At 41.4% G+C, this 26200-nt stretch overlaps 2 protein-coding genes across 2 annotated transcripts in view; both read left to right on the forward strand.

Annotated features, from left to right (window-relative positions):
* The window catches only part of si:ch211-158d24.2 (multiple epidermal growth factor-like domains protein 9), a 27043-nt gene extending 22202 nt beyond the window's left edge, over positions 1-4841 (forward strand). The window contains exon 6 of the mRNA XM_027179432.2: positions 2369-4841. Coding sequence (XP_027035233.2) covers positions 2369-2841 — 473 coding nt within the window. The 3' untranslated portion in view covers positions 2842-4841. The remainder of the gene's footprint in view (positions 1-2368) is intronic.
* Positions 4842-18238: 13397 nt separating this feature from the next.
* Positions 18239-23114, forward strand: si:ch211-158d24.4 (uncharacterized protein LOC560966 homolog). The gene is made up of 4 exons (XM_027179430.2): positions 18239-18653; positions 19912-19945; positions 20051-20131; positions 21840-23114. Exons 1-4 carry the CDS (start codon positions 18462-18464, stop codon positions 22271-22273), a joined length of 741 nt encoding a protein of 246 aa, XP_027035231.1. The 5' UTR covers positions 18239-18461; the 3' UTR covers positions 22274-23114.
* Positions 23115-26200: the final 3086 nt, after the last annotated feature.

Below are 26200 nucleotides of genomic sequence, written 5' to 3' on the forward strand. Positions count from 1 at the left end.
TCTGTTACTTTTTTTAATTTAATTCGTTTAGGCTGAAGTGTAGCCTACAGACTAACCTGTTTACAGCAGCGACGCATCGCAGGATCGGTGGATGCCAACCTGTAAACACAAAGACGCCGTTAATTCATGTATGTGCGGCAGAAACGGCGAGTCGAGGCTAGAGTAAGACGAGTTTCTCTGTGGAAACATGCTCATTATTTCACTTTAGTTGAGCGTAAAGACAAAAACCTATTAGTCAGATGTAAGCTGTGTCTTTCTGGTTCGAAGGTCTACTGCGATAAACAGCAACTCCAATCTGGAGGTAGAAACTACACGCCTCGAAGAAGCTAGAAGCTAAACCCGGTGTCGGTGGACACACTCGGTTAGTCAAACCCCTCCAGCCAAACAACAAGGACTAGATTTTAACCGGACCGTTAGCCAGGGACCGATCAACAAACAGTGTTGTGTTTGTATAGAGCAGGGGTCGGCAACCCGCGGCTCCGGAGCCGCAAGTGGCTCTTTCATCCCTCTGCTGCGGCTCCCTGTAGATTTGGAAAATAAATATTTGATTTAAATATATTTTATTTTAGTTAGTTTTTAAAAAAAATTAAACTCTAAAGTAATGATGCTCTTGTAACATTAAAATAAACCGTGTTTAATTTTTTTGTCGCTCAAAACACGCGTCATAACCGCCGACCTGCGAATTCCGACGCAGAAGCAGACGCATTTTTGGTTTGCTGCAGCCGGCAAGTTAAAATTTTGATGTCACGGATACGAAGAGGACTCAATTAGACATCGAACCTTTTATTTGAAAGGAACCTTCAGCCCGGCGTCTTAGTGAGTTCAGACTGCCTGCAGAAATAAAATGTCGTTTACTCGGTAGCAGTTTATTGATTTCGTAAATGCAACACTACAGTTTTTTCTACACTTTCCATAAAGGTAAAAAACATGATATATGCGGCTAAATATATAGATATATATTTAATAATATATATCTATATATTAATTAATTATCTAACTAACTAACCAATCAATCAATCAATCAATCAATCAATCAATCAATCAATCATGCAATCAATCATTCAATTAAGTAATTAATTGCTTTCTTATTAATTTATTATTAATTATTACTTACTTACTTACTTACTTACTTACTTACTTACTTACTTGATTGTTCGATCGATCGATCAATCGATCAATTCATTATATATAATTAATTAATATATTATAAATAAATATATCTAATATATTATTAATGAATTCATTAATTGATTAATTAATCAATCAACTGATTGATTGATTGATTAATTAATCAATGAATTAATCGATTGATTGATTAATTAATCAATCAATCGATTAATTAATTTTTTTATTTTTCTTCAGTTTACATGTCAAAAGGGTTTTGTGGCTCCCTGTGTTTTTTTTCCTGTGGTAAACGGCTCCAAACGGCTCTTTTGAGAGTTTAAGTGTTTGCCGACCCCTGGTATAGACCACAACGCATACAAGGGCATTAATGGGAACATTAAAGTTATTTTTGACAGTAACGCGTTACTGTAAGTAATCAACAAAGTAATTGGGTTACTTTTTGAATGAAGTAACTAATAACTGTAACGAGTTACAATTTCTTAGTAACTAGCACAACACCGGTGACAAGAACCACCTGTTAGTTACGTGTTCCAATATTTTTGATCAGGTCGGTGCGTTCAAACATAAGTATCCATGGTTTAATTGTTTAACCCGTCTAATTTCTTTTAAATAATAACGTGTTGTCATTTTATTGACCGAGCGATGATTCTTATATAAACGTATTGAGACAAGAACAGTGTACTGTAACGACATACAGTAAGTTACAACATACAGTAAGGGTTCATCATCATCATGCCATAAGCCTCATGCTCGTCTCATAATCCTGACCTTTCTGAGTCATGAAGAATCATCACCGGATTGAAGCGGAAAAAAAAAAAAAATCAGGATTAAAAGTCATGAGTTGATGAGTATTCCACTTTATTTTAGAAACAACCAGATAGTTTCTAAGAAGCATCTCGTTTTTTTTTTCTTTTCCCAATGACAAATAGACAGGCAGAATGTGTTCACGAAACGTCTCCAATTCACAAGCTATACAAGGAATGTTAAAACTCTGCAGCTGTCTTAGATCATTGTTCAGTGCTTCTGAATAATAATGAATAATGAGTAAAGAACGTGTGGCAGTCGCTGACGTTAGCATATAAAGTTACTGGTAACGTTTGCTAACATAAAAACCGTATACTATTGGGTTCATCGCATCATCCTTGTGTGGAAAAAATCTTGGGGTTGGGGGACATTTACTTTTGAGAAGTTTTGTGCATCTTCTATGTATGTAGCTGTAATTATTTACATTCTCTTCTTTTAGCCTCAAGGCTCCTCCCAGTCCCTACAAGAACTTCCATAATCACGAGCCCGCAGACCTCCAGCTCCACCCCTGCACCTCCAGCTTCGTCCCTTCTCTTCACCTCGTCCCCAAGCAAAGCCCCGCCCCTTCAGTCTGGCCCGGGAGACCCCGCGGCCAGCAACAGCACAGCCTCTGCACTTGCCGTGGTTTCATGGACGCAGTTCAACGTCATCGTCCTGGCTGTGATCATCGTTCTTCTGGTGCTGCTGATGGGCTTCGTGGGCGGCGTGTACACATACCGCGAGTACCGCAACCGCAAGCTCAACGCACCGTTCTGGACCATTGAGCTGAAGGAGGACAACATCAGCTTCAGCAGTTACCATGACAGCATCCCGCACGCAGAGCCTGGCGTCCTACTAGAGGAGGAGCAATGCTCGGCGCCGTCTAATGGCCAACTCGCTTTAGCGCCTGCCGCTAACGTTTACAAGGCGTGACAGGAAGCGTATTCGCGTGACATGGTGGGAGAGACGCTTTACATTTTCAAGAACGCGCTAAGACATCGAGCTAACGTCTCAGTCTGGCGGATCATTAAGTTAAACCCACGTAAGAACATTAGGAGGAAGACACTTTCAAGGTTTTATCGCTCAGTCATCGTTGTCATGTGCAAAGTATTAAAAGGAGAAGAGATTGCTACGAGAATCAGAAATTCAGAAAAGACGCTGTACGGTTTTCAACCGTTCTCACGGAGCTAACGCTAACATCATTACTGCGGCGGATTAGATAGTTAACGCGTCCGATTGATCGACACATCGGTATGCTACGAAGCGCGCTAATGAGCTCTTGAGTCTGACGCTACGTCATTTTCAAAGAACGAAGGCTTGCGCTAGGAACCGACGCTAACGTCTAAAGTGCGGTGACTCATCTGTTTAAACGCATTTCGTTTCTTCCGTGATGATGCTATGTACAAAGCGTGAAAGGAAATGCATATAGATAAGATAAAGATTACTCACTTTTTTGCTGCACCGTTTTTGATGCCATGGACAAAAAAACGGAAAAGGAAAAATATGAGGAAACGTGAGCTTCTATCTCTTATCTAGGAGCTAACGCTAGCATTTCAGTCCAGTCGTTTGCCCACTAAAGACGGTTTTGAAGAGGTTATGTACAGAAAAGTGTTTTTTAAAGCTATATTTGTGCCAAGTGCTAGTGCTAACACCCAGATACCGTAATCTCGAAGGCTTTATTTCATACGATATGTGAATGAAAGAAAGAAAGTGTACCCAGGAGAAAAAAAATGGTGCTTTAGGTTTCCAGAAGAACTTCCTACAGAATCAAACGCTAGCATCTTAGTCCAATGGCTCGACCTTTGATCTTCTGCTCTGTCGTCCGTGCTGCGATATCGCTTGGAAATCGAAATATTTCTGATTAGGGAATTTAAGAAGCAGCTAATGCTAACACAGGCTAATACTAACATCGCGCTGAGGTAAGTAAACCGGTTAAATCAATGCAGAAGGTTTTCCGAAACCCCGCCCATTTCCCCTCGCGTCTGAAATCGATAATCTTTCGAAATATCGATTTTCTTGCTTGATGCGATGTCCGTGCTTTCAGTCGTATTAAATATTTTGGCTTTGATCTGCGGCGTGTAATAAAACCGATCCGCGTGTTCAGCTTCGCCACAGATAAACAGGTTTACGCTGAAAGTTTCGCCGTAACCGAAATCCGCTGAAACGGCGGTACGTCCCGGACGATTTCATCAGCCTGTGATCGATTGGAATCGGTTTTAAGGGATAAAATAATAAACACTGATTTATTATTTTTATTATTACTAGTAAACAGCACAGTTACATCGCTTTGGTTGAACTTTACACACTGGAGCCCAACACACACACCCCTCCCCCACCCCCCAAACCGCTCTCTCCAGCACCCATCATTTATCCAGGCAATAACTTTCCTTACAACAGGAACATGAGTAACTCGATGTTTTTGGCACGGACGCTTAACCTCAGATGGGAAATCACAGCTGGTGCTAAAAAGCAGGACTACTAAAACTCACTCCCGGGTTTGGCTTCACTCTCCACTGGGAGATTCCTTCTCAGCTTCTTTTTATCAACACTCATCGCCATTTTCCCCAGTCGGCTCTCCAGCCGGGTTATTCCCGCAACTCCCACTGAATCCCAATGACGTAATTATGATCATAAACTTAAAAACATGTATGAAAAACGCATCACAGCTCCGATGTACAGATCAGATGTCTGATCCTGTTTGTGTGGATTATTGCTTCACATCCGGTGACGAGCTCATGTTCTGCACAACCTCATTGGCTGAATGATATTACAATAAACATTGAAGTCATTTGGTATAAACGCTTTACGGCTTCGAGCACAAGGGGATTTCTGACCAACGAAACTTCATATTTAGCTCCGGAGCTCCAAAACCTACCAGTTGTACGATTCAGTATGTGCCGATATATATCGTGATCTTTTTTTTTTTTTTTTTACAATACTGATATAGAAATACCATCTAGAAATCCATACAAAATAAAATATAATCCAAAACATTTAAAAAAAAAAAAAATTTTTTTGAAGCAAAAATATGTAACTATGAAGTCATTATCCTGAAGTTGTGTTCCTCCCTCTCTGATGTCACCATCCTGGCCACGCCCCCTCACCTCACTGTAGACATCCCAATGGACACACCCCCTCAGCTCACTGTAGGTATCCTCATGGTCATGCTCTCTCACTCACCTCACTGTAGACATCCTCATGGCCACGCCCCTCACCTCACTGTAGACATCCTTGTGGCCACACCCACTCACCTTAGGTCAGGCTTTCTCTTAGTCGCTCCTCCTAACCCCTCTGTAGTCTTAGCAATCTCAGCCCATCCTGTTGGCCATGCCCCTCAGCTATCTGAACCCATCCTGTTGGCCATGCCCCTCAGCTATCTGAACCCATCCTGTTGGCCATGCCCCTCAGCTATCTGAACCCATCCTGTTGGCCATGCCCCTCACCTATCTGAACCCATCCTGTTGGCCACGCCCCTCACCTATCTGAACCCATCCTGTTGGCCATGCCCCTCACCTATCTGAACCCATCCTGTTGGCCACGCCCCTCAGCTATCTGAACCCATCCTGTTGGCCACGCCCCTCGCCTATCTGAACCCATCCTGTTGGCCACGCCCCTCACCTATCTGAACCCATCCTGTTGGCCACGCCCCTCAGCTATCTGAACCCATTCTGTTGGCCAAGCCCATCAGCTATTTGCAGGCTTTATTTTGGCCACGATCTCTCAACTATCTTAAACTGTCCTCTTAGCCACGCCCCTTTGACTATCTGAAACCATCCTCTTAGCCACGCCGCCTTGGCTATCACAACCGGTCCTCTTAGCCACGCCCCCTTGGCTATCTGAAACCATGCTCTTGGCCACACCCCTCATCTATCTGCAGGCTTCTTTTGGCCACACCCCCTCTGCTATTTGAAACCATTCTCTTGGCCACACCCCTTCAGCTTTTCTAAAACTATTCTCTTGGCCACACCCCCTTACTCATCTCTAGTAAGACTTCCCGGTAATGACTTTGATTATATCTATTTTTGACTCTTATATTGTAGCCTGATGACTGAAACGCAGCACATCAGCATTACGACACCAGAATAAAACAATCTAGTGAGTTTTACTTAACCTGTGCTTGTTGCTGGTAATAATAACAAACAGAAGAACGTGTGTGTGTGTGTGTGTGTGTGTGTGTGTGTGTGTGTGTGTATAGAGCTGGATTCTATACAGGTTTGTGCACAGACTTTTTGTGCATTAACAGAAGCTGCACAGATTCACTAGTTCACAAGTTTGGACGCAAACTGAAAAGCCATCTAATGTACATCGGGTTTGTTTTGTCTTTTGAACTGAAAGAAGAAAACACACGACTTAAGACTTTTGGAGAAGAGCTGTGTGTGTGTGTGTGTATGTGTGTGTGTGTGTGTGAAATGACATGTACAGGACTGCATTTTTTTATTAAAAAAAAAAGTCACGTGGCTGAAAAGTGCAAATGAACCGAAACGGACTCGCGACCGGACTTTGTTTGTATAATGTATTATTATTATTATTATTATTATTATGATTATTATTTGAAATCATATTTATTTCTGTGTCAATCTGTGCTGTTGAGTTTGTTCTGCATTTCTAATGTACGTGACCTCTCTGGTGCGTCAAACGGAACGGAAAAAAGACGTCAGAAGACGTCAACATCCCTTTTTTTCAGTCATGAGACAAAATGCTGTAAAAAAAAAAAATTCTGAGAAACCTCTTCACAAACCTCAGATTCTTGTCAATCCCAAAAAAAACAGGCAATATCACACTGTCAAATAACACGCTGTGTTCTGTTCGAGACCAGGCTCAGGAGCGCTTTTATTTTTTTACCGTAAAACATACGGAGCTTTACGTCACGAATAATTCTGCTCGTCGTGTCGAGACCGGGTGAGGTTTATTAGATTAAGGCAGTAGTAATGTATTATTTATTTCTTTATTTATTTATTTATTTATTTATTTTCGTTCGGCTTTACGCAAATTAACATAAAACCGCGGAACAAAAAATATTTGCTGAGGCGAACAGAAGCACAAACCTTACACTGTTTTTTACCCGGGAAAAAAAAAAAACCCCCCCAAAAAAATACGGTGAAAGAAAGTGTAAATAAACCTTTTGCCAGAGCTCAGAGAAATCTGCCAAGCACTTAAAGTGAGCATGGAGCCCGTGCTAAAGTACAGCTTAGTATTGTGGCTACGACAGGATCTTAACTGCTGCCTTTGACTAACAAATTTCCAAACAAATTAAATCCAACTATAGAAACAAAAAAAATCCCTGATCACAAGATATCAAAGCCCGTAATTTAATTGTGTTCCTGACTTTGGGCCTTTCCCACACACACACACACACACACACACACACACACACACACACACACACACACACACACACACGCACAGACCTTGAGGAGCCTTTCACTTCATGACCTACTGACATGGTGATGAGAAATGCATCATAAACCCTGTTTCTACCATTTATTAAAGTGATCCAAACCAAAAGTATGTGCACCTTGAACATCACAGCCGGTACAGTATGTGGTACTTCACTAAAAGTCTGGAAGCACAGAGTTCTTCTGTAAGCTTGTAAATGTCCTCTTAAGTGCTCGCTGTGACGAACGCTCATAATCTTCTTATTAAGCATGTAATACAACAGCGGCTTTCCCCCAAACATCAGCAGTGGTACAGAAGGGAAAATCCCACTGTTCCTCTCTCCCCCCCCCTCTCTGTCTCTCTTTCTCTTTCTGTCTCACTTTCTCTCACTCTCTCTCTCTCTCTCTCTCTCTCTCTCTCTCTCTCTCTTTCACTCTCACTGTCTCTCTCTCTCTCACTGTCTCACACTCTCTCTTTCTCTTGCTGTCTCTCTCACTCTCTTTCCCTCACTCTCTCACTCTCTCTCACTTTCTGTCTCTCTCTCTCTCTCTCTCTCTCTCTCTCTCTCTCTCTCACTTTCACTGTCTCACACACACACACTCTCTCTCTTCTCTTTCTCTCTCCTTCTCTCACTCTTTCTCTCTCTCTCTCTCACTCTCTTTCCCTCATTCTCTCTCTCTCTCTCTCTCTCTCTCTCTCTCTCTCTCTCTCTCACTCTCACTGTCTCACACTGTCTCTGTCTCTGTCTCTCGCTGTCTCTCTCACCCTCTTTCCCTCACTCTCACTTTCTCTCTCTCTCTCTCTCTCTCTCTCTCTCTCTCTCTCTCTCTCTCTCAGTCTCTCTCTCTCACTCTCACTGTCTCACACTGTCTCACACTGTCTCTGTCTCTCGCTGTCTCTCTCACCCTCTTTCCCTCACTCTTTCCATCACTTTCTCTCTCTCTCTCTCTCTCTCTCTCTCTCTCTCTCTCTCTCTCTCTCTCTCTCTCTCTTTCTGAGATTTGTAAATACCTTACACTGTTCATTATGATACAATACTGTCTAATGGACATTTTTTTTGTTTGTTTGTTTTTTGTTTTTTTTCATTTATGACCTCATGTACGTAAATTACTCCATTACTCAATTCCAGTAAAATCTCATGTGGTTAAAAAAAAAACCAGGTCTGAGGTTGTCTGTTGAGCCTTGATACATTTTCTCAGGCTGAAACAAAAAGATTTAAAACCCTTTCACTCGATTGGTTTATAATGTTTCCCTGATTAATGTCACAATAACCCGAAAAATCCCTGATGGAAACCATTTGAGCGTTTTATTTGAACTGTTTCTATATTAACTTTAAATTGTTTTATTTTTTTTTGTCTGGTCCTTTGGTATAAACAAACTGAAATGACTAACACTAGCCAGCCCTTGTTAAGTTACACACAGTACTGTGCAAAAGTTTTAGGCAGGTGTGGAAAAAAATGCTTTAAACAAAGAACGCTTTCAGAAATATAAATAACGAGTGTTTATTTCTGTCAATTTACAAAACGCAATGTGAGCAAAATCTAAGTATAAATATTCGGTCTTACTACTGTAACTTTTACCTTCAAACCAGCATGAAGCGATGGCACGACCCCCACAGAGCCCCGATCTCGACTTCATCTGGTGCGTCTGGGATTACGTGAAGAGACAGAAGGATGTGAGAAAGCCCGACATCCACAGGAGATCTGCGGTTGGTTCTCCAATGCCTCTTTTCCACCGGAAAGAAAAAGGGGCTGGTTCAGAGCTCGTGCTGGTGCTGGTTCAAAGATGGTTCCACTGGCGAACCTTCTAAGAACCGGTTTGCCTTTCCACCGGCTAGAGAGCCATCACAGCGCCGTGTCACGTGTCCCAGCGACGTTAGCGCAGCAGCGACAAACACAAACACAACAACAATGGCGGATGTTGATTTACTGTTAATGCTCATGGCTTTGTGAACCTACATCGGCATCCAAACGCGGCGAATAAAACGTGTACGTGCGGCTCCGTGTAATCTGTATAAACGGAGGTTGTGATCGATAAAGTACATAACGTTATTTTATCGTTAACACAGAAAAAAATTTAGCCTTAGCATGTAGCTACCTACTATCATGTGTGCTGATAATGCATCATATCGCGGCAAAGTAAAAGTGTATTAAACATTAGTATACTTAAGGTACGTTATCAAACGCGCTAACAGTAGCCCCACCCACAGCCCCGCCCACAGCTCCTGACGCAAGCGGTTCTTAAGTCTATACCAGCAACGTTTTGGTGCTACTTAAGAACCACTTTTCCTGGTTCGGAGCCGGTGCTTTGGGTGTCGAAACAGAAAGAACTGGTTCTAAATTAGGCTCTGAACCTGCACTCGAACTGCCTCGGTGGAAAAGAGGCACAAGACGTCTGGAACGACCTACCGGCCGAGTTCCTTCACAAACTCTATGCGAGTGGACCTAGAAGAATTGCTGCTGTTTTGAAGTTGAAGGCTGGTTTTATTTCTGAAAATAAATGTTTAACACTTCCATTTTCGAAAGCGTTCTTTGTTTACAGCATTTTTTCACACCTGCCTAAAACTTTTGCACAGTAACGTATGTGAACAAGTTTTATATACATGAGTTCCATCGACCGACCGATTAGGTGCTGCCTTGCTGAGTGGTACTGTAGGTATGTGGCGGCCATATTGTTTTCAAAATGAACAAGGCTGCATCCCGGATTGTCTTCATCTACTATGAGCCAAAAGTATGAACATACTAGAGAAAGTACATACATTGACTGTGTATCCATCATGCTAGGAGATTGTTAGCTAAAAAAGTGCAAGTTATATTACGCAAATCAACATAAAAATCGAGGCGAGCTACAAACGTTTTTAGTTTGGTTGAACCACCAAGTGAATCGGTAGGACAAAAGAATTTTGGTAGTGAGACGTACGTTTTATGAGATCTGGACAAGTCCTTTGGTGCTTGGACCCCTAACGACCCATTCTGTTTTAGGCTATGTCCAATTAGGGTGATCGTGGGCGTCGGAACCATTATATGTGGGTGGGACAGGACTCGCCCACTTTTTATTTGCTTCCGATGCCCATGATTGTGATGACTTTGTCCACTTTGGACAAATGTCTACTTTGATGTCCACTTGGACTGTGCTCGGTCCCCTCACATCCTATTATGATTTATCCACTTTGGTGTCCACTTTGGTGCATGGACACCTAAAAAACCCATTCTGTTTTTAGTCCATCACCACTTAGTCCTCATGTCCACTTTGGTGCGTGGACACCTAAAAAACCCATTCTGTTTTTCGTCCATCACCACTTAGTCCTCATGTCCACTTTGGTGCTGGACACCTAAAAAACCCATTAAAGTTTAATCAGTGTCACATGTCCACTTTGGTGCTGGACACCTAAAAAACCCATTCTGTTTTTCGTCCATCACCACTTAGTCCTCATGTCCACTTTGGTACTGTACATGGACACCTGAAAAACCCATTCTGTTTTTCATCCATCATCACTTAGTCCTCATGTCCACTTTGGTACGTGGACACCTAAAAAAACCCATTAAAGTTTAATCAGTGTCACACGTCCACTTTGGTGTCCACTTTGGTTCTGGACACCTAAAAAACCTATTCTGTTTTTAGTCCATCACCACTTAGTCCTCATGTCCACTTTGGTACGTGGACACCTAAAAAACCCATTAAAGTTTAATCCGTGTCACATGTCCACTTTGGTGTCCACTTTGTTGCTCGGACCCTTTAAGAATACCCACCTGTTTTAGTCCTTGTCCTTATTATTTTGAGTTGAAATCTGAATATTTGGAGCATGAAACAGATCCAGAGATAATTGCATTGTATTAGCTATTAGATATAAACCCAGATATAACTATGTACTTTAAAGCTTCACCAGAATTGGACAAATTGCAGGACTTCTCATAAGGACCGGATGTCCATTGGGTTGTGTACGGTGTAGTCTTGACTCTACGGCAATTAAGTTAATTAATCGACCTGACATCTCATTCTGTAATGACATCTCTGCTCGGTTCCTCGGACATTTATCGGGATATACAGCTTTAAATGGATTCGATCTGAAAGTGCACATGAGTAACGTCTCCTCGCATCAGCACCACCTGTAACATCCTCCGTCCGTCGTTGTCCTTTACATCGTGAGTTACTCGGAACCCACACACATTCCAGATGAAGTCAGGGTTTGTCATCGTATGACCTTTCACCATGTATCTCTTTCCAGTTAGAATCTGTGTGTGGTTTACCATCCGTATTATTCGTTTGGCAGATGGTTTTAATCCAAACATCCAAAACAAATACAGCTGAAGCACATAATTACATGCTGACGTAAGGTCCATAGCCACACTGAAAATACTCTGAGGCAAATCTTTAACCAACAATCTATTTACACTTCAGGAAATATTGCAGTGCACATTTTAGTCAACACAACTTTAGTAAGAATTATTAATTCATTCATTCGTTTTCTACCTCGGGTCACGGGGAGCCTGTGCCTATCTCGGCGTCATCGGGCATCGAGGCAGGATACACCCTGGACGGAGTGCCAACCCATCACAGGGCACACACACACTCTCATTCACTCACACACTCACACACTACGGACAATTTCCCAGAGATGCCAATCAACCTACCATGCATGTCTTTGGACCGGGGGAGGAAACCGGAGTACCCGGAGGAAACCCCCGAGGCACGAGGAGAACATGCAAACTCCACACACACGAGGCAGAGGCGGGAATCGACCCCCCGACCCTGGAGGTGTGAGGCGAACGTGCTAACCGCTAAGCCACCGCGCCCCCCTAGTAAGGAATCACAATTTTAAAATCCCATACATTTTATTTTAAACACATATACATTGTCACATCTACATTAGGTTGGAGACAGAGCACAGAATCAGCCACGATACAGTGAGAGTGAGGATTAAGGGCCTTGCTCAAGGGCCCAACAGTGCAGCTTGAATGAACAACCCAAAGCCTTATCCACTTGAACCTCTATGCTCCACATATGTGGGACGCGATAGCTTGGCGGTTAAGGTGATCGACTACTGATCGGAAGGTCATTGGTCCGAATCCCGGGTTGCCACTGCAGGGCCCCTGAGCGAGGCTCGTAACCCTCAATTGCTTAGGTGTATAAACTGAAATAAGGAAATGTAAGTCACTCCGGATAAGAGCTGTAAAATGCTGTAAATGTAAGCTCACAATCAAGTGTGTCCATAATATACAAACGTTAACCATCACGCCGATGAGACGCCTGTGAGACGTCAGTGAGACGCCAAACACAATGTTAGCTCTTATAAACCAAGAGTCTTTATTTATCCCCATATCCTCTCCAGCCGGAGAACAAGGCCCCATAGTTTCCAAAATGTATTAGAAGAATTCCTTAATGTGAGTCTGCAGGTATATAAAAATGTTGCCTATTATATAAAAAATACCCTGATTATACCATGTAGAGGAAATGATGTCTGCTAAGAAGGGAGAAAATGCATGATCAGCAGCAGTGGGGCAAACGTAGAGGGAGACTGAAAAAACATATAGTATTTAAAATGAGCCCAAATTCTGAGAAAGGAACTTCCTGGTTTTATGACGACTGGAAAAAGAACAAGGGTCATCAAGCTTTAATAGAGTTGGTCAAAGGTTTAATCCAAGGTTAAATACTGAAGCCACTGTTTATAAATACTGTTTGCAGGAACCTTCTTGCCCCAAACAATCTCAGGGTCAGGGTAGAATCAGGGAGATCTTCTTCCCATTGAAAATAGATAGAAATTACCTTGAATAACGAGAGGGCAATGAGGCTAACCATCATTAGACCTAGAGCTTAAAGCATGATGCCCGGTCCAGGGGTTCATCATAAAGTTTGAGCAGACAAGGCAAGCTCACCAGACATATATTCTTCCATCTGGAACATCATCTAAGTCCTTACATTTCTTGGAAAGAGAATTAACCTTGAAAAACGGAGTTGCTCCTAAATTTTTGTACAGCTGCAGATCTCTCAATTAACAAAAGTATGTGCACCCCATGACCATCACACCCATTTCCCTTTAGTGCTTCCTAATTACAGTAACAGACCCAAACACATGCTCCGGCATGATATGCAGCAGTGCAAACCAGCTCCATGAAGACATGGCATGGAGGTTAGGGTTAAAGAACTTGACATGATGGATTGGAGTCTCCTCAACATCCCAACATCAGAGTTACTAATGTAAACTCTCGTGAATGAATGAATGAATGAATGAATGAATGATTGCCTATCCCCATAGTCACGCTCCATTGTCTAGCGGAAAGCCTTCACATACAGTAAGAGAAGAGTGGAGCTTATTGTAACAGCAGACTCCGTACTCTCCTCGCTCTGCAGAGGTGCAGCCTATTGCTCATTCTGAATAGTCTGTTGCTCACATTTTGGATGGATACTTACAGTACTTGTTGTATGACTTTCAGTTTGTGTTGTAGCTTGGATGTTAATTAGACACTTTGGCTGGCTTTCGGTTTGGGTTAAGGTTTGTCTGGTCAGTCATGAAGTGAGGGAGGCATTGTGTTTGAATAGTGCTAGAATTTTTTTCCAGTGACTTTTTTCCCCAGAATTCTTGCCAGTGTCTTCTGGCCTGCCAACTTTTTTTTTTAACCAGTCAATCTTGTTCCAGAGAAGTAGGAACCAGACATTATTGCCCCCAAATAGGTCCTGGGTGCAGAATCAAGTATCTGGGGAAAATTGGAATAAAAACAAGCCCATGTCAGGGCAGTTTTGTGTCTGTAGTGTGTTGTGATGATTTATAAGTCCAGTCCAACCCACTACAGATACTCATCTATGCAGCTTTTCCACCGAGGCAGTTTGAGTGAAGGTTCGGAGCCTAAACTAGAACCACTTCTTTCGTTTTCCAAAGCACCGGCCAAAGCATCGGCTCTGAACCAGGAAAAGTGGTTCTTAAGTAGAACCAATATGTTGCTGATCTAGACTTAAGAACTGCTTGTGTCAGGGGCTGTGGGCGGGGCTACTGTTAGCACCTGGGGGCGGGGCTACTGTTAGGGCCTGTGATAATGTACCTTAAGTATACTGATGTTTAATACACAGGATCACAACCTCCGTTTATACAGATTACATACAGCTGCACGTACACGTCGGATTCGCCACGTTTGGATGCCGATGTAGGTTCGCAAAGCCATGAGCATTAACAGTAAAGCAACATCCGCCATTGTTGATGTTGCGTTTGTGTTTGTCGCTGCTGCGCTAACGTCGCCGTGTAACGTGACACGTATACGGTGACGTCAGACTCGGCTCTGTGATGCTCTCTAACCGGTGGAAAGGCAAACCGGTTCTTAGAAGGTTTGCCAGTGGAACCAATTTTAAACCAGCACCAGCGCTAGCTCTAAACCAGTACCTGGTTCTTTTTGGTTGAAAAGGGGTACTAGTCATCACCAGGACTAGGAGCATCCGAGGAATCAGTCTGATGGTATTCTGTAATGAAGAATCATGCTAGATTAGTGTGGCTTTATGTTTGTACTATCAGAGGAGCAAACCTGGCTTACATTGGCCATCATTTTATTGCCTATTCTTACATAATACAAATATATAACCCGGTTAACCCTCAAAAGCCTAAAGAAACATTTTGTTTACGATCGCGTCTAAAACTGTGCGACTACGATCGATTACAGCTAAGGTGTCATGTCGGTCTACAGTTAAAAAGTAAGCTTGATCTCCGTTCTCCATTCATCTATGTTCTTACGAGCTCCCGAGGAAGTTGTTCACACCCTGTGTTATCACAATACATCATATATAAATACAAACCAAACTGATAACATGCAGGAAACTGAATAAGCAGTTTAATAACACGGCGATAGAGACATAAAGTCCGGAGGAGGCAATCGACATAGAAGGACCAAAGGTTAGGAGGAAAAGGGTGAGCCTGAAGAGACACTGGGAAGATTCACTCCAAGATCTGCAGCAGTATTCATTCATTCAGCGTTTCTCTTATATGTTAATTATACGTATATGTACATGAGCATAGTATGTGAGTGTAAACGTAAAGGAGAAGTGAAACCCATAAGCTCAAGTCAACACGACAATAGTTCTTTTTTTTGTGTGTGTGCCAATAACAGCCCTACAGTGATCTGCATGTACAGGATTGAGTCAGTATACAACCAGGACAATTCTTTTGGCAAATCAAGACCTCAATAAAAAAACAATTATGATTAGAAACACATGTACTTAATTTTTAATTTCCTGCATTAGCTATTCAGACATGACTGTTTCTTTAAACAATGTGGAAGACTGAAACCTCAGACTGGCTGCTTTTATAAATAATGAGGAATTAATGTGGAGCAGACCTGTAGCAGTGAAAGGGCCTAGCATTGTAGACAGATGCTTTTTGTCCAAGTTACCACTGTCTATTAAAAAAAATACAAGTAATTCTTCAGTGAAAAAAAAAACGATTTTCCTTTGGAGCAATGCACAAATCAATAATAATAATTATATAACAGGAGGAAACCCCCGAGGCACGGTGGAGAACATGCAAACTCCACACACACGACGCGGAGGCGGGAATCGAACCCCCAACCCTGAATTTGTGAGGAACGTGCTAACCGCTAAGCCACCGTGTCCCCCATCTATACAATCAATTGTCTGCAAATCTATAAAGCAACTAATCACCAAGAAAGAATAAACGTTGATCTGAAAGCTTCAAGTGAACCACAAATCAACAGAAGATGCTGAGGGTATCATGAACATATGTACAGTATAAATGTCCACAATTCAGTAATACAGTGTCCTGTATTACTCTGGCCTAAAAGACTGTCCTTTTATTGGAACAATCTTGTCAGGAAATCTGTCAGTCCTCAACCTGACCAACAGAGGGCGTGCTCTTATTCGTGTGTTTTGTTGTTTCTATGTTTGAGGTGCCACGCCCTTGCCGGTGTTCCTGCCATATCACCTCTGGCTTGTTAGCTTTGATCAGTCATGTAATAAATATGTCTGTCCTGGTCTCCTGGTATCTAATATTAACAAATATGTCTTTGCTAGAATTTTTTCCTGTTAAGAAATAGCAGATCTGCTAACAGACAGAACTACAGCATCAGTGGTGTTGTGGTTTGTCATGTTTTCTTTTTATTGTAAACCCGGGCAAACGGAATCCTTTTGTTTGTCTTACCACGTAAGTGGGCAATTTTATGGCCAATTGAAAAATTATGGATCTGCCACCCGAACGAGTTGCTGCCAACTTCGTGGCAACCATGCCAAGTTCAGATGCGTCATCTGACACGCTGTAACCTGCTAGTAAATGCTTATGGAGGCCTGAATGTGCGAACTTTGTTTGCCCTGAAATTCAGCAGCTGCTTTTGGGAGCAAGATTGTGTACAGGAAGAAGAGAAAGCTGACTCAGTGGTCAGTAAAGTTGACAACATCTTTGGCAGAGACATTAGGAGAAATAATTAGCGTGTTTAGTTGTACCGTGGTACAGTAGATACTTCTTCAAGAGTTCTGTCTATCGAGAGCTTTTTCTCCGCTCCACCATTTGCATGACATAGTTTTAGTTTAATCCTGTTACGCAATTTGTACAATTCCTTGTGCAATCCAAAACTTGTGCGAACTTCGTCCTTGTGTTGTTGTCTTGTATTCGGACTTTATACTAAAGTGTGCACTGGAACGGCATGACGACAAAGTGTGCTTGATTCTCCTTAATAAATACATATGTGCTTATGTATAACTTACAAACTTTCTGTTGTATGAATCACATTTTTTTGTTCTTCCCCATTTTATTTTACACACCATCACGTGACAGCTACCAACCCAGGGGTGTGTGTGTGTGTGGGTGTGTGTGGCTCTGTGTGTGTGAGCTGTGTGTGTGTGGGGGGGGCTGTGTGTGTGTGTGTGGGGGGGGCTGTGTGTGTGGGGCCGTGTGTGTGTGGCGGGCCGTGTGTGTGTGGGACTGTGTGTGTGTGTGTGGGGCTGTGTGTGTGTGTGTGTGTGTGTGTGTGGGGCCGTGTGTGTGTGTGGGGCCGTCATGTCAGAAAATGAAAAGTGATTATTTATTATACTGTACCAGCAATGCTTCAGGAGTAAAGTAACCACTTGGCTGTAATTTGCCCCAGGGGTAATTGATTCAATATATGCATTTATTAAGGCGCTGGATTTAGGCTCCAGTCTCTTTGGAGGCATGGGTTCAAATCCCACCACTGCCAGGGAAATGTTTCAAGGTTTAGTGTCCTGTCTCTGCGAGAGTGTGGTGTGATAACCTGGGTCTGTATCTTAACTTTCAGGGCAGGTCGTGGCCTAATGGTTAGAGAGTCTGACTAGTAATCCTAAGGTTGAAGGGGTTCGAGTCTCAGGCCAGCCATGACTGAGGTACCCTCGAGCAAGGCACCAAACCCCCCAACTGCTCCAGTGTGTGTTCACGCTGTGTGTGTGGACTTTGGATGGGTCAAAGGCAGAGAACGAATTCTGAGAATGGTTCACCGTACTTAGCCGTATGTCACGTCACTTTCACTTAAACACATTCCGAAAGCCTCTTAAGTCACGTTTCACGTCAATACTGATGTTACTGATATGGGCTGAATCTCTTACAAGATCTTTTTAACAAATTAACTTGGTTACATCACTGCTGAGTCACATTTTTGTCTCTCTTGTGAATTCTGCCTGGCTCCTAAAAGAAAAAAATTGGACGGTTGCCCGGCACAAAGCCATTCAAGCGCGCGTGTGTGTGTGTGTGTGTGTGTGTGTGTGTGTGTGTGTGTGTGTGTGTGTGTGTGTGTGAGTGAGTGTGAGTGTGTGTGTGTGTGTGTGTGTGTGTGTGTGTGTATGTGTGTGAGTGTGTGTGAGTGTGTGTGTGTGTGTGTGTGTGAGTGTGTGTGTGTATGTGTGTGTAAGTGTGTCTCTGTGTGTGTGTGTTATGGGCTGACAGGAAGCGCACATGCATTTAAAACCGCATGAGAAAGACAGAGAGAGAGAGAGAGAGAGAGAGAGAGAGAGAGAGAGAGAGAGAGAGAGAGAGAGAGAGAGAGAGAGAGAGAGAGAGAGAGAGAGAGAGAGAGAGAGAGAATTTAAGTAAAGGAGGTTGTTTTGAAGCGTCGGGAAAAAAAAACGCAACACGCACACACCATCACACACACCATTATAAATAGCCTAGTGGCGTGTGAGCAGAGGATGTGAGCTTTGGTGCGCTTTTGGTGAGCTGGATATCTGAAGATCGACCAACCATGGAGTTGAAGGACAGTTGCCCGGAAAGTCGCGAGTCTTACACGATCTTCATGGAGACGGACGCGATCCTGCGCAACCAGCGATCCCTCCGGCGCGAGCTGTGCATCAGCCGCATGCTCATTTTCATCCTGCTTATCGTCTGCACGGTTTTCTCCGTCATACGGTGCATTCAGCAGGTTCCCGATGGCAAGGTACACATTTTATCCAGTGTTTTGTTTATTCACGGTTCATTAATAATCATCTCTGGGGCATGTTGCGGGAAAACTGACATGAACGTGTGTCCCGTTCCTGCTCGAGCTCGTGCGCTCTGGTCGTTAATCACATCATTCTGCTGTTCATTAAGTTTCCGTGCTGATAAAATAAGCAGCATTTTTTTTTAATCAAAATTTTTTTTTATAGATTATTTATTTATTTATTTATTTATTTTATCATTTGTTAAAAAAAGTAATGAATTGATTTTGAACCTTATTATATAAAGAAACATCTCAGACCTGGAGGTCATCTGGTGGAAAGTAAATAAGACCTGGAGGTGGTGACATGGGGCTGAATTTGTCCTGTTTATTTATTTATTTATTTCAATTAAAAAGTATTTAAAGAATCTGATTTATTCTCGGTTTGAAGAGAAGCAACAAAATCACACGTGTAAATGTGTCCCTTATTCAGTGTCTGTGTTTCTGAAAGAAGAAAAAAATAGAAGTCTTTATTTGATTTGATCATCAGTTAGATAAATATTTGACTTGATGTGGGACTGACAGAGAGAGAGAGAGAGAGAGAGAGAGAGAGAGAGAGAGAGAGAAGAGAGAGTGATCATGTGCTCACTGTCCTAAAACAGAGTGATTAAGGTGTCTCTTCCTGTTACGATGCTGAAGCTCCTCATGCCTCTCATCCACATGTGTGTGTGTGTGTGTGTGTGATATTAAGCAGCTTATTCACTCTGTTTTAGGACAGTGAGCACTCTCTCTCTCTCTCTCTCTCTCTCTCTCTCTCTCTCTCTCTCTCTCTCTCTCTCTCTCTGATATATCAGGTTTCATGCCTGCATCTTGAAAGTATTCAGAATAAATCAGAACCATGATTTAAGCTCCTCAGTACACAAGCTATGGGAAGAAAAAATTGTGAAATGGTGAAAGTGATGAAAGATTTGGGGAAATAAATGAAATCCGACAAGAGGAAGAAGAACGAGCACACTTCTGTCGTCTCTACGCCGAACGTTTCTCTCAGCTCATGCTCTCGGCTGTTCGGGCTAAGTGCAGTAAATTAATCTGAAACATATTTCACTCACTTCATTCAGAGGCTGATGACAGATGAACATGAATCATGTCAGTTCATGTTCATGGTCCTCGTGTGGTAAAAAACATTAACTTCAAAACAACCAATGTAAAAACGTCAGCTTCTGCTTTCAGTTTTTTTTTTTTTTTAATTAATCTTGGTCTGTTTTTTTTTTCCCCCCAGAATAATGACATCATGAACAAGGAGAAGGCAAACGGTAGGTAATTCTTAGTGCTGTTCAAGTCTTTTTTTATTTTTTTTAACTAAACACAGCTGCCATATAAATGATATCCATAAATAATCTTTTTCCCTTCTTTTCCAGAAACATTCGCAAGATCTAAAGCAACCGGTGAAGAATTGATGAGCGCAGATGTTCAGACACCTCTCACGGCTTTCCTGACAAGTAAACAAAAAACACTTCTTCTTTTTACTGCCAGACATGAACATGGTCTTTAATGTCCTGTTAGAAGACAGGTCCTAAACTCTTGGTCTTTCGTTCTTGGTCCTAAACTCCTATAGTACGTGGTATCTGACCTCAGGTGATCTGTGAGAGCTTTGATCTGCGTGTTTAGACTACGGTTTATTCTCCTGGGCTGATAGGATCTGCTCTCCTAAGTAAACAGTGATAAGTGTGTGATTATTTATACGATAAAGAGGGAGAAATTCTAACAGGTCTAACAAGCTCTCTAATGTGATTTTATTTGAAGTAGCCAATCACTCACCGGAATAAATATATTGCTAGAAACACAGTCGCTTTATTCATGCTTTCAAAACTAGTGTTTTTGTGTCCAAATAACATCCTGGCAGCGTAACATCACAACCTCGAGCTGTTAGCAAGAAAATAATGTTAGCATAGTGCAAGGTCTAGTGTAGAATGAGAGCTTGCTTAGAGTGAGAGCTAGCATTGAGTGAGAGCTAGCATATAGAGTGAGAGCTAGCATATAGAGTGAGAGCTAGCGTAGAGTGAGAGCTAGCGTAGAGTGAGAGCTAGCATAGAGTGAGAGCTAGCATAGAGTGAGAGCTAGTGTAAAGTGAGAGCTAGTGTAAAGTGAGAGCTAGTGTAAAGCGAGAGCTAGTGTAAAGTGAGAGCTAGTGTAAAGCGAGAGCTAGTGTAAAGTGAGAGCTAGTGTAAAGTGAGAGCTAGTGTAAAGTGAGAGCTAGCATAGAGTGAGAGCTAGCATAGAGTGAGAGCTAGCATAGACTGAAAGCTAGTGTAAAGCGAGAGCTAGTGTAAAGTGAGAGCAAGTGTAAAGCGAGAGCTAGTGTAAAGCGAGAGCAAGTGTAAAGCGAGAGCTAGTGTAAAGCAAGGGGAAGTGTAAAGCGAGAGCTAGTGTAAAGCGAGAGCAAGTGTAAAGTGAGAGCAAGTGTAAAGTGAGAGCTAGCATAGAGTGAGAGCTAGTGTAAAGTGAGAGCTAGTGTAAAGCGAGAGCAAGTGTAAAGCGAGAGCTAGTGTAAAGCGAGAGCTAGTGTAAAGTGAGAGCTAGCATAGAGTGAGAGCTAGCATAGAGTGAGAGCTAGTGTAAAGTGAGAGCTAGCATAGAGTGAGAGCTAGTGTAAAGTGAGAGCTAGTGTAAAGTGAGAGCTAGCATAGAGTGAGAGCTAGTGTAAAGTGAGAGCTAGTGTAAAGTGAGAGCTAGTGTAAAGTGAGAGCTAGCATGACAATCGTGTATTAATCATTGAGGGACTGCCACTTGAGCAACATCACACAGTACAGTCGAGCTTCTAATGAAATCTCTGTTTTCCTCTGATAGAGAGAAGGGAGAGGTTTGTGGTGGATGAGTAACTCAATATAAACACTGTACTGTGGATGAGAGTAAACATTGCTTATGTGTAGCATGTAGCAGATGCTTTTAACATTATCAGCCCTGTTCCGACTGGGAAAACCTGTGTAAACAAGGAAGGTATCGCTATCAGGTATCACAGGGTATCACCTAGCGTGTTATGAACAAGTCGTAGCTAATGCACTTCAGTCAGAGTGCTAACATTGTAGACAAACCGCTGAAGACAGAGCAGAACTGAAAAAGCCCTTGATCTATGTATGAGTATCTTGTGTCTTTTATAGCTGTATTTGTATAGATGTGAGTCTAATATTCTCTGTTTCTTCCTGGTAGTCTCAGATTGCATGAACTTGACAAGATCGAAGCTGACATGGAAGTCTTATCCTCCCACGGATGACTTCACCTTGATCGACGATGGCGAGACTCTGGTCATGCCGCACGACGGCTGGTACCGTTTCAGCCTGCAGATAACGTACGCAGACTATGGAAATAATCCCAAGCAAGGGCAGATCGATCTGTCTCACAATATCACCAAGTACACAGGCTCGTACGGCTGGAAGCCGTTGATCGTTAATAAGGTCTACGAAACGGTTTACAGTAAGAAACACTGGGTTAAATCGGTCTCCTCCGAAGTGTCCCATATTTTCTATAAAGGTGACAAAGTCAAGGTGCTGAGCGGAAATGTGCCGCTCATCGACTGTAGTGGAGACGTTTCGGCCAAAACCTTCCTCGTTGTCAATTTTGTTTCGGAAAGAAAGGACTTATGAACTGTTCCACAGAACATAATCACCATCTAACATCATCTAATCCCATGCATAGACTAAACTAATCAAAGCTCCACTAACAGTCTTGCCAGCGTTGCACAGCCTGATCAGACGGGTCTGACTCAGCTGTACTGTTCTCTCCTATGACTTTTCTCTGTTCTCAGCCAAAACTGGGTGCTGTTGTATTTACATGCCTTAATTTAGCATTTTTATGGTCGACGTGATGCTCCAGAAGATACACTGATGGTCCACTGCCTTTAACGTGCACTAACACATTAGAACCCGGGTGCCATGCTAGCATGAACTGTGCATGATCATAGCTTGAGTGAATGTAACAAAAAAAAAACAAAACAACAACAACAAAAAAAAAGCATTACATATTGATCTGTGCAACTACAAGCAACACTAACATGATAAAAACTAAATGGAAGAAGGGCCATTAAAAGAATAAGTCTGGTTGTCTTACAAAAAAAAAAAAAGCTACATATGTGTATGTCGTCTGGTGAAAAAAGTGCTAAATGGGACTAGAAGAGGTGCTAATGTGGGAAGAGGTGAACGGCTAACAGCCGAACACAAGCTCAGGGTGTGAAGTCGATCCTAAGGGGATCGTAAAAATCGGCAAGTTGTGTAAAGTAATCACAGGACGGACGACGTTGGCTAGGAAGCTAGATAGATAGACGGACAAATGCTAGCTAAATTGCTAGCTGCAGAATTCAAATGCTTATGTTTAGCACTTTCTCTTGTAAACGCCACATCAGTCAAAACCGTCACCTTGAACGTTTGTTGAACAGAAACTTTAATTTGTAAATTTGTTTAAATAAATAAATAAATAAATAAAAAAGTAGCCACATCAGTCAAAACCGTCACCTTGAACGTTTGTTGAACAGAAACTTTAATTTGTAAATTTGTAAAAAAAAAAAAAAAAAAAAAAAAAAATTAATAACTTTTAAGTGAAGTTACGACGACGAACAAATGATATATAAACAAAATCTCACGTCCATCTTTTTTTTGGATTTTTTAGCGTTCTGTTTTATTTATAATCGCGATTGTCAACGCTGAAAGAAATCGCAGTGCTGGCTGACAAAAAAAATATCGCAGATTAGCACAGTGTTTAAATTAAATGCTAATATTTTTGAAGAAAAAAAAGTTAATGTTTTTACAAATTTTTCACAGTGTATGTTCTAAGTGAATTTGTGGATCCATGTCATGCGGTGCCACCGTCAGTCATTTTGTAGATAGCAGCCGGACATATCCGTCACATACTAGTAAACATCCAGCTGGTACAACATCCTGCAGCAATAAATGAATACACATGTACAATTATATTCTCAGGAAACAGTCATAAAGAGCTTTAGAAATTAGTTTTATTTTTTCCCTGAGCCTCATTATAATAAATACTTTGCTACAGTTTTGCTTCCCTCTGCGTCCATGCGGAGCCGCATAAATATTTATTATCTATGTAATATCCTAATATTTTAGAGCTTTACAAGCTTTTTCCTCTTTGCATTACTACATATTTAAGCGAGTCATTTTTCTGTAGTTCCATCATTGTTTATCTTTCCAGTGTTTTGAAATTTGAAATTTGAACGTTTTTTTTTTTGTTTTTGTTTTTTGTTTTTTTTCACGAATGAAATTTTCAGAATGTATAAAAACACGGATTTTTGAAACCCTGTTGTTTGTTTTTTACTTTTATTCGATGGAAACTGATGTTTAAAAATGTTTTCATGTATGTTTTCATTTAAATAAATAATAAAAAGCAAAAAGTCCAAATTCGTTTCCGATGTTTTATCTTTTCGTTTCGTTCTGACGGCTTGACATGTCAAGCAGAGATAAGTGTCATCTGGTGTTTCTTTCTTTAATTTTTTTTTTTTAAATTTGCATTTGACATTTAAATTAAATTTAAAACAGTTTGTGCCTTAAGTCAGTATTTTCTATCCCTTTAAAGAAACAATACAGGCAACTTTCCCAGGTTAATATCATAGTTATTAACATGATTTTTTTGGACAGAATAAAATCATGGTTTTTTTGCTACACCACAACATTATTATTTTTTTTAAATAGATTATTCACTATTAGAAAGAATCCCATAAACGAGTTGTATTTTATTTGTATTTTCTCCAGCAAAAAAAGATTCAAAAAGCAAGTAAAATAATAAAAAACAAAATATTTTCAACCCCAAAATCTGATGAAATAATAATCTCATTAGCAATGAATCAGCAAACAAATCTTCATTCTGTGGAAGTCAAAGTAATCAAATTGGCAGCTGATATCGTCTGTGTATCCAAAGTAAGATGTTTATTAAAGAACATTAAAAAGGAACGAATATTAATAAGCGATGACGAGACACGGGAGACGATTCGTTAGACGATTTTATGACCTCGAATGGTTATGATTATAAACAGAACTTTAAAAAAAATATATAAAACTTTATATCTGGAATCAAAACCATTCAGTTAAACGTTTTTTTAAAATGGCGACATCCAGAAGGATCGAATTCGTAAAGAAAATTCAGGATTTTTTTTTTTTATATTTAGATAGGTTTAAAAATGTATTGACATTTATATTGATTTACTATTTAAAAAAAAAAAGGAAAAAAAAAGACTTTGAAATGAAAGTTTCTAAGAGACACTGAAACTGGGAACCAGTCTAGACATCGTGTCTGTACTGTTACAGTAATGATGAAGTTCCAGATGATTTGGAGCCGAGAAGTTTTTGCTAATCGAACGTGACGAGGCGTCTCGTCCCAAACGTTCCGGGCGTCTGTGTCTTTTTTTAAAAATCCTTGGAATTACGGCGAGTCATTTCTGCGATGGTGACGTGCCGTAGTCCTGCACACGCCGACTCTCAGAGTGCTTTGGATAATATAAAGAGTAATGAAGATCGATGATAAAGTGCGACGATCCGCTTCGTCGGACACGATCAGATCGGTAAAGGCTTCTATTGGAAGCAGATGGAAAGCTCTTGTGTAAAGTGATGATAAATAAATCAAACTGAGCATTTGATTTTCCCAAGCCGTGTTCTCGTTGTTGTCAGGGTGTTGATCCTGAGCCTCCTGAGTCATTGTCTGAATTCCTTCCATGTTCAGTGTTCTCCAAAACAAAAAAAAAATACGGTAGGTGGAGTGTGTGTGTGAGTGTATGTGTGTGTGTGTGTGTGTGTGTGTGTGTGTGTGTGTGTGTGTGTGTGTGTGTAATTCCCCCTCAAACCCACTGACTCCTAGAGACGGCTCCGGATGATGTGATAGATCTACTGATCTTCTGTACCAGTCGGGCGGAACCAGCTGTTATATTTTTCCAACTCTGCAGCTGTGGCACTTTAAATATAAAGCTGTCAACGTTTCCCCCCCCCCCCCCCCCCAAAAAAAAAAAAAAAACTCCTGGCACATTAAATTTCCAAAAGTCCAAACGATTTTCTCAGCTTTTGTCTCCTATTGCTCAGGGCAATACATCAGATGGTTCGAATTAATCCACAAAACATTCTTCTGACTTTCTTCCTCCTCCATTCTGACATAATGGATCAAACTTTTCAATCTTTCCATTTTGCTTATAAACGCCTCGTCATGGCTGGTGTAAATTCTGTGATCTTACGGGAGGTTATGAGAAAGTTAAAGTGATCAGGAAACCTGCTAATCTCATAATAAACAGTGTGGTGACGTCATACTGTACATATCAGACACTTATGAGATCGGGGCTCATATTCAGGAATATTCTCAGTGTAAAAAGTTTCTCCTAGCCATGAAATTCTAGTAAAATTCTTAGAAATGTGGGCATTTCCCCTTAAAATGAGAGTAAAGATAAAAGTTATTCATAAAGCATCTTGATCATTAAAAGAGGGACAGAAAGTGTTAGGAGTCGTGAGTCATGAGTTTCTTTATCAGAGGAGACGGAAATGACTGAAAGGTGATAGAGATCATGTAGGGATTATTTTTGT

This window comes from Tachysurus fulvidraco, chromosome 14 (genome assembly GCF_022655615.1).
Source record: "Tachysurus fulvidraco isolate hzauxx_2018 chromosome 14, HZAU_PFXX_2.0, whole genome shotgun sequence".
Lineage (NCBI taxonomy): Eukaryota > Metazoa > Chordata > Actinopteri > Siluriformes > Bagridae > Tachysurus > Tachysurus fulvidraco.